General features: G+C 47.8%; 1 protein-coding gene across 4 annotated transcripts in view; it reads left to right on the top strand.

Moving 5' to 3' along the window:
• Positions 1 to 8,454, top strand: part of SRGAP2 (SLIT-ROBO Rho GTPase activating protein 2) — a 96,971-nt gene that overhangs the window by 76,582 nt on the left and 11,935 nt on the right. For 2 of the 4 annotated variants that reach the window (XM_010144852.1, XM_010144851.1), the window contains exons 12-17: positions 407 to 431; positions 992 to 1,052; positions 2,966 to 3,043; positions 4,892 to 5,026; positions 6,358 to 6,463; positions 6,729 to 6,953. In XM_010144852.1, the coding sequence (XP_010143154.1) occupies positions 407 to 431; positions 992 to 1,052; positions 2,966 to 3,043; positions 4,892 to 5,026; positions 6,358 to 6,463; positions 6,729 to 6,953 (630 nt within the window). Of the gene's footprint in view, positions 1 to 400; positions 432 to 991; positions 1,053 to 2,965; positions 3,044 to 4,891; positions 5,027 to 6,357; positions 6,464 to 6,728; positions 6,954 to 8,454 lie in introns of all 4 variants that reach the window. The other 2 variants (XM_010144853.1, XM_010144854.1) reach the window with 1 other exon arrangement.

Genomic DNA, 8,454 nt, shown 5'->3' with positions numbered 1-8,454 from the left:
TGGGTGTCGCGGGACCCAGCCCCCCCCCCCCTGCCTCTCCCCTCTGCCGAGAACGGCTATGGGCGATTTATAACAAACCTCATCGGCAACAAGGAGCCCGCTATGACAGATTTCCATATGGTTGGAATTAAAATGTCAGGGGTAATCTTCTGTCAAAGCAGTGGACTCCCTTGTGTCTATTTCAGGATTTTAGTGATTTAAAGTCACTTAAAATCTTCCTGAAGCTCCGTAAATTGAAGGAGACTAAGTCATGATGATTGACTGGTGTCTCTGGCTCCTCGCCTCCTCCAAAACGCACGTGGTCTGGCATAACGAATGAACTGGTGATATCTGAGGATTGTCTTGACTTTTCTCTTCTGTTTTTCCCTCCTGCACCAATGGGCGGTTCTGGTCTCCCCAGTGGCAGGCGCAGCTCCACCGTGAGGAAGCAGGTAATGAGCATTTCCTTCAGTACCGACGCAGGGATTTGTGTGTGTTTGTGTGAAGGAGGATGGATGGGAACAGGCGAGGCCTTTTATCCTTCCTCCCTCTCTTACATGGACCTTTTCAGGCTCGTTCAAGCGGAACTGGTGTCTGCTAGGTCAGTAATCAATAAAACACGGCTCTGCAGCCTTGACTCATTTTCTTTGACAAAGTTTAGAATAATTTTACTCTGCGTGTACTCTGACTGCAGACACTGCAGAAATCCAGTGTCTGAAAAGTAATTGTGGTCCTGTGAAGAGAGGCTGGGGAAGTGTAAAGGCTTGTTTCCACGCTGAGAATCTCAGTTAATGTTGTTCCAGCTGGAACATGGCGATCTAGAAGATTTTACTGTGTTTGGGTCTCAGTCTGACCAAGTGTTTTCCCTGAGCAGGTACCTGTGTGGTGCCTGGATTGTGACCGTAGGGCGCTGGTGTGTGATTTGCTAAACCCATCTGGAACTGCATGGAATACGGCAGGCGGGAGGACAATTGGTTTTCCATCCTTTGTTTGTTTTCCCCTCACTCTGCAGGACTCCTCGCAAGCCATTCCGCTGGTCGTGGAGAGCTGCATACGGTTCATTAGCAGACATGGTGAGTTTGGGGACAGGAGGTAGCCTGTGAATTTTCTATAAAACGAAGGGCGGTATAGAAGCCTTCTGAAACCGTTCAAGGCAGCTCGGGACACGGTGCTCGCACAGAGGAACGCTGGAGCTGCAGCGTAAAGAGGTCGCAGTGACTTTTTGGCCCTATTGTTGGTATTGCGGCGTGATCGCTTTTCCAAATAACTGACCTTGCAGATGTTGTTCTACCAACAATATCCCTTTGTTTCTTGTAAAATAAGGTTCCTGTCCTTGGATACCTCTCAGGCCTCACCTCCACTCACCTTGCTTTGAGCCCTGAAACGTGGCCTTCACCAACAATAATCGTGCTCTTCTTAGAGGAGGGTGAATACTCCAAGTATTTGAATGTGGGAGGTCAAGCAGTGAATTAATTACTTGCTGATTGCATCAGGGAGATGATTTATACCTGTTTTGAAGGTTAACTTCACAGCCTTGAATACTGTGAAAGCTTTTGTATGTTTATTGTCATATGTTCCTATTTTTAATCGATATCATTTGTTAGTAGCATGTGAAACAGCTGTTAATTAACATATGTAGAAGGACCTTGAATTTATCTTCATTAACCAAGACACAGAGCCAGATAGAAGGTCCCGTTTCATTTTCCTTGTTTAATTACCCTTTTAGAAGCTATAATCTTGAGTTCCAGTCTCATCATTACTTGGAAGAACCAAGTGCTTCATTAAGGCCGTGCTTGGACATTCGCTGGAAAAACCTTTGAACCCATGCTGCAGCGTGACCCAGCGTACCAGGGCTCTCGGGAGATTGCAGTTCTTAAATTCATATTCCTGCTTTAGCTTAGGTCCCCAACAGCCAGATTTTCCAACAGCCTCACTGATTCGAGCACACGATGTCAGGTCATGGTGTAAAGCTATGGTTTGGAGTTAGGAGGAATGTGCTTTTATACAGCAAACCCTCGTGAGGCAGGAGAAGAGAGAACCCGCCTGCCTGCCACGCTGGTGGTGCAGGGAGGGCTGTCGCTGGAGGTGCCTGACTGACGTTTCATGGTGGAGGTGTGGGATGAATGTCATTTTCATGCTTGCTTCTCTGCACTTGGGATTGTTCCTTTTCACTGTCGGTAGCTGTGTCGCAGCTGCCAGATACAGCCACGTACCGTACTTGTGCTGCAATAAAAACAGTCACAGGAATTGAGAGGAAGAGGCCACAGGCACCTTCAAGAGAGTTGTTAGCCATCATTATAAAGAAAGCAAAGGCGCTGCAACAATCCTTGTTTCAGAAGGAGTGTAGTTAAAAGGCTTGTGTGGACGGGAGTTGATTTTGCTGTGTGAAGCACGTGCTTCGTTCATTAGTTCATTCGTTACAGTTGTTGCTCAGCTTACCTGCCCCAACAGCACGGTCATGGTGGTGACAGCCAGGGACAGCCTGCCGACTCGCAGATCAGTCTCGATGCCATTGCTAATGCTGACTCTTTAGCAGGAATAACTTAAAGACTGTCCGAAAACCCAGAGCAGGTCGTGCTGGGGTAATTAAATGCTTCCCTTTCAACCGGCTGATTTGCTCTGGGCTTTGCGGTATCACTCTTCCAAATAAACTGCTTCCTTGTGTAGTTAAGCCATATTTTACTTCTGGCTGCTACACCATTAGTTTATGACTTTCTCTGGGTTGTAAAATCCTTCGGGGATCCTTCAGGGTAAAAGATAACGTGTGTGGCTGTTAGAACCCAGTTACTCTGTCAGCTTACGCAGAAGGGTTAATATTTTTCTCCGTGTGCTGGGTTCTGTTTAGACGTATTCTGGACAAAGGGAAAGCTGGTTTGGACAACAGCGTGCTTCTGCCTGTGTGGCATGTGTTTCCTTTATCATACGTACCGTAGCTGTGCCAGCTTATCTTATCTCATTGCTATCAGCATCTCCCACTGTCTTACAGGTCTGCAGCACGAAGGAATATTCAGAGTGTCTGGGTCACAAGTTGAAGTGAATGACATAAAAAATGCATTCGAGAGAGGTAAGGAAGATCTGCTCTGGTATCTTGAGAATTATTGCCAGTTGTCCGACTTTGGTGTTAAATATTCTGAATCAGCCTGGTTTGAATGCACCTTGCTGGGTTTGTGCCTTTGGTCGTTAGGGTTTCCTAACGAGTCCAGCCCAAACGCTTCCCTGTTGCTCATTAAGCTTGAGCACTCCGTTGTCTGCCATTGTGCTTTACAGCTTGGAGAGTGGCGTGTAGTAAATCCTCTGAATTCAGTCTTCCCTCAGCTCACTGATAATTGTAACACTGAAGGATGCAGAGACCTTCGTGACTGGGTGTAACCGCATTTTCCCACCCTCTCCCCCAGCTGTTCATGCATAGGCTGGCTGCTGGAGGGTGAAATTTTCTCTTTTCCATGTTCTTGAGTCACAGCTTGGCCACACATTTCAAGTAAGCAAGTAAGAGGGTAAATGTTAGAAGAAGACACTGTTAACATAGCTTTTAACAGACTTGATTTTCAATGCGAAGAACCATTCCATACAAAGGCAAAAAGCGGCTGGGAGCCTCCTGACTCAGCAGCTCCTAGCTGGGCTGTTATCCTCAGAAGAGCAGGTTCAGAAGAGCCGCCTCTCCCCACGCTTTCTTGGGTCACCAAAACCAATGGGGCTTGAGTTAACTCCCTGAATACATCACTCTGAAGGAATATAGTTGGTGTGTTCCTGTGCTGGCTGTTGGAAGAGACAAGCAGTAATTAATTAGGCCCAGGGAGTTTATTTTGCTTTTGGGAAGAGAAAAGTTTAGTGAAGAACATATGTAAGATGTGGCATCTGATTTCACCGGACTTCACCTCCATCTACCCGAGAACTAAAATCCTTAAGAATAGAGGAAGCAGAAACATGTATCATAGGCTGCAGGTAGAAGCTTGTTATCAGTCCGACCCTTTTTACATAAAGGAAATACCAGTCAGCCTGGGAAACAGCCAGTGGTTCCAGCACTAACATGCAGAAACGAAAAGGTGATTTTTGTGTGTGTATGTGTGTCTTGTCTCTGTAAATTGTATGATACACAGAACTGACAAGGTGAACAATAACGTCTCCACAGTTTATTACTTCATCTAGAACCCTTGGTGGCAGTTAATATCAAGGATAACGCTCTGCTTTGTAGTGGCCCATTTGTTATCCCGTGTGTTACTAAGATAATGGGCAAGTCTGGGTAATTTCAGTCACATAATGGATATATATAGCTTCAATGTGAGGATTGCCCCATCATTAAATCTAATTATATCTGAGAGAGAGTTTTCCCCAGGGAGCGACTCCTTAAGTGGGCATCTTTTCTTTGCTAATACAGACAAACTGTGGTGTATCTGCAGCGACAAATTATCTGTCCCAGAAACGCTGCCCCCCTCCCTGCCAATTCAGCGTGAGGTGGCTGCGTCCTGCCACGGTGCTCAGCGGACCCGTGCACGTCCCCTGATCGCGCCTGAGCCTCTGCTGTGGGTTTGCCTAAAGACCCACTCCTGGACTCGAGTGATGTTCACCCCCGTGGTGGATCCGTGCAGTTTGCACCTTGCCAAAATACCTGGAGCACAGAGCCTGGAAGTGTAACCACTGCCCTGGGAGTGGGTGAGAGCCGGGTGCTCTGGTGTCAGGCTGGGGTCTGCTCGGTGGGAAGCTGTCCTGAGTCCCCCCGGATTGCTGTCAGAGGCTTCCCGTCTCCACTGCAACGGTCTCTCCACCTCACACTGCTTGTAGTGCAGTTGGAGGAGGTGGGATTAACTTTGTGGTGCACAAATCCTTCTCTCCAGCTGAGGCACATCCTTCCAGTCTGGTACTTTCGGCCAGTATTCTGATTTGTCTTGCCTGCTTTTCTTTGCTTGTCACGAAGGGGAAGATCCGTTAGCGGGGGACCAGAACGACCACGACATGGATTCCATAGCAGGAGTTCTGAAGCTCTACTTTCGAGGGTTGGAGCATCCTCTCTTCCCCAAGGATATCTTTCATGATCTGATTGCCTGTGTCAGTAAGTACACAAAGAGCTGAAAAGAAAGAGAATGAATTTTACTAGTCTCCCACTTTTCTCTCCTCCCCTCCCCTTTTTCCTGACTCCAGAAAGAGTTTCATGCTTACTCTGGTTGGGTTTGCATTGCACTGGTATCCTAGTCTCCATCAGCCAGTCTGGGCAGTTGCTGGTCACAGCCATCCTTATTCTGACTGCAATTTTTTTATGTGAATAAGCAAGGAAACAGATGAATAGATTTTAAGGGCTGTGTCATGGTTTTTTCTGAGACGGTGCTTCATGACAGGATTCTTTTCAAACAGAATAAACCAAACCCCTCCACTTCTGAAAAATAATCTTTAAGGCTTCTTATCAGAAGGTGTCAGAAGTGCCCTCCCAGAGGAGGAGGATGCCCTGTGTATGTTCCCTCGCACTGACAGATGCTCGGTGCCTGTGTGCTGCTGCCTGCCTCGGCGTGCTCTGTCCAGTGGCAGGGGAGCAGCCATGGACCATTTTGCTTCCTAACCACGAGGAGCCGTCTGTTGGCTCCTGTTCAAGAATATCCATCATGAGGGCAGTCACAGGCCAGTTGTAATGTTTTTGATGGTTTCTGAAGGTGGTTCTGGTAGGCAGAGGGTTGTCTGTGTTTTTTGTACGTGACCAGCCTCATTTTAAACAGCACAACTATTGCCATGTCCTTCAGAATCGAAGAATGAATCCATTGTCCCAGTAGTGAAATGGCCTTTGCGGTGGCAGCCTTTGAAGTGAAGCAGAAGATAACTGCTTCTAAAATGGCTTGTGGTTTCCCACTCCTGATAAATGCTTTTACAGAGTTGAATTCACATTATATGAAAAGAAAAATCCCCTTCCAAATAAGTTCTCCCTTCTGAGATGATTTATACTGCCCACTTATTTCTCAGTAGGCTGCTGCACACAGAGCGTTTTGCCTCACCCTTTAACTATGTTCATTCTCCTTGGAGTGTTATACAGTTTCTTTTTTAAACACCCACCTTTCTAAGCTGACTTGAATGAGCCATTGTGCCAGAATTCTTGAAACAGATGACATCCAGAGCTCCCACGCTAGGAGAGAACTTGCAGTGAAGTTTCACGTGTTCGGGGACCTTCGTGTCACAGGCTTCGCCAGCAGGTTCAGCAACCTTTGCGTTCCCACGCGGGCAGCGCTGGGGGATCCAGGAAACGGGCAGAGCCTGCCTTCCTCCTCTTGCTGCTCTGCTGGCTGCCCTTCCCAGTAGTTCGCACAGGAGCTGTCACAGTATACTGGTTGCACTGGGACTCAGTGGCAAGTTGTGGGAGCAGCAATACGATGACTCTGCGATGCTCTTTCTTCCTTTCAGCAATGGATAATTTACAAGAGAGAGCGCTCCACATCCGGAAGGTGCTTCTGAACGTGCCGAAGACCACTCTGATTGTCATGAGATACCTCTTTGCGTTCCTCAATCAGTGAGTATCCTTGAGAGCACTGTGGCCCTGCTGCAGGCCTTGGTGTGAACATGATAAATGGCAGAACCAGCCTTAACGTAGCTGCATGTGACCTTTGTAAATGCTGAGGTACCTCATTTCTCCAGAAAAATGAGCCAATGAGCTTTGAACAGCAGAGAGCCCAAAGCAAACCTTCCCAGCTCAGCTGTGTGTTCTCCAGGAGATGATGATGACAATGATGATGTTTTCTGCTCTTAACCCTCCGCCCCACTTCTGTCTTTTACAGTTTATCTCAGTTCAGTGAAGAGAACATGATGGATCCCTACAATTTAGCCATCTGCTTTGGGCCCACACTGATGTCTGTGCCTGAAGGTCATGATCAAGTCTCTTGCCAAGCTCATGTCAATGAATTGATCAAAACCATCATCATCCAACATGAGAACATCTTCCCAGGACCAAGGGAGCTGGAGGGTCCGGTCTATAGCAGAGGTGGAAACACCGAGGATTACTGGTATGGTGGATTGCACTGAGGAGGCAGTGACCGGGGGGGTATGTAGTGATGGGTTAGCGTGCTGCAGTCATGTGTTCTGCCTTGTCTAATTCTGGATTTGAGCATCTGGCCCAGCCACTCCAAGATACATTTTATGAAGAGAAGGTGGCTCTGGTATCTCTGGAGAGTCATCAACTTAAAAGAAATAAGCTGGTAGGAAGTAGCTATTCAGCTGTCAGACGTAGCTCACTCACCTTGAAGGGCAAGGCTGTGGAGGGGTTTTCTTCAGGGTGCTGGTATGGCAGCTGCCAAAATCAATCTTTTTTCTCTTTTTTTATTCCCCATTCTTTTTTCTCCTGTTTTAGCCATTTTTTTTTTCTTGCTTGTCTTGAGTGCCTTTGCTTCAGACGCAGGGGTCAGTTGCAGCTGAACCTGGAAAGCTGTGGCACAGTTTAATTTTCAGGGCAGCACTGATTGTGGGGGAGGGAAGAGGGAGGAATGCAAAATCACCGTTTCCATCCAGTTTAAAGCTCAAGAGGCCCGGCTGCGTGTTCAGTCTGAAAGCCACATCTGGAAACAATTCAGCCAGAGCGGCTCCTGTCATCTGGGGTGGAAGGTTGGGGAGTGGGGGAAGGAAAGGAGGTGTTTTCTTTCCTACTGGCCAAGCTGATCTCTCCCTCTGAAAATAAGGAATGTTAAATCGTGTCCTGCTTCTCCCCCTGCTCCTTCCCTCCTTCAGTGTCCCAGGAATGCAAGTAATTATTTTCATATACTAAAATAAATACTGGTTTTAAATGGAGTCGCTCTGGTGACAGAGCTAGCCTTGTTTCCCCGGCGTGTGTCAGAGGAGCTCAACTATCAGCTCGCCCCTCGTCGGTGCGGTGAGGAGAGGCTCCTCTCTGCTCACTGCTGGTTGCACAAGACCTGCCAGAGCCTCGTTTGGAAATTCTGTTGGTTTTACCCTTCACGCTGATGTTTTTAGCTGATGTTATAGGTGAAAGTTTTGGAGAGAAAAAAAATTAAAGAATCTTTATGACCTTGAGGAAACACATTAGCTTTTAGAGGTTTTGTCCCATAGAGTGAATGGAACAAAACCGTGAGGTATTCAGTACCCGCAGCATGGGTGACACCTCACGTGAGTGTGGACGAGGTGAAACATCCTATCAATTTTCTGAAGGCATTTGGTTTTTCTTCGTGCCCTTCCTACCCAGCCTGACCTCAGACCCTGTTAAGCAGAGAAGGGGAGAAGCAAGCGAGGGAGGGTGCTGACAGCCAGGAAGAAGCATCTGGTTCCCATTCAGGCCTTCTCATAGCCCTGGTATTTAGATAGTTGTCAGTTATTGCCCACGGGGCTCTGTGCCGCAGAGCGTGCGAGTAGCAGAGTGGATCCTTGTCGCTGGGCTGGTCACCAGGGAACGCAGCCGGCTATGTTTGTGAGCTCCCGGTGCCACTTCGCTGGGCCGGGGAACTCGCAGACGGTGCTTTGGCACGGAGGCTGCCCGGGCTCGGTGCCACGGCTCGT

The sequence above is a fragment of the Buceros rhinoceros genome, unplaced genomic scaffold, assembly GCF_000710305.1.
Source record: "Buceros rhinoceros silvestris isolate BGI_N320 unplaced genomic scaffold, ASM71030v1 scaffold2701, whole genome shotgun sequence".
Classification (NCBI taxonomy): Eukaryota; Metazoa; Chordata; class Aves; order Bucerotiformes; family Bucerotidae; genus Buceros; species Buceros rhinoceros.
The sequence above is the reverse complement of the archived record's forward strand: the minus strand, read 5'-3'. Positions and strand labels throughout refer to the sequence as shown.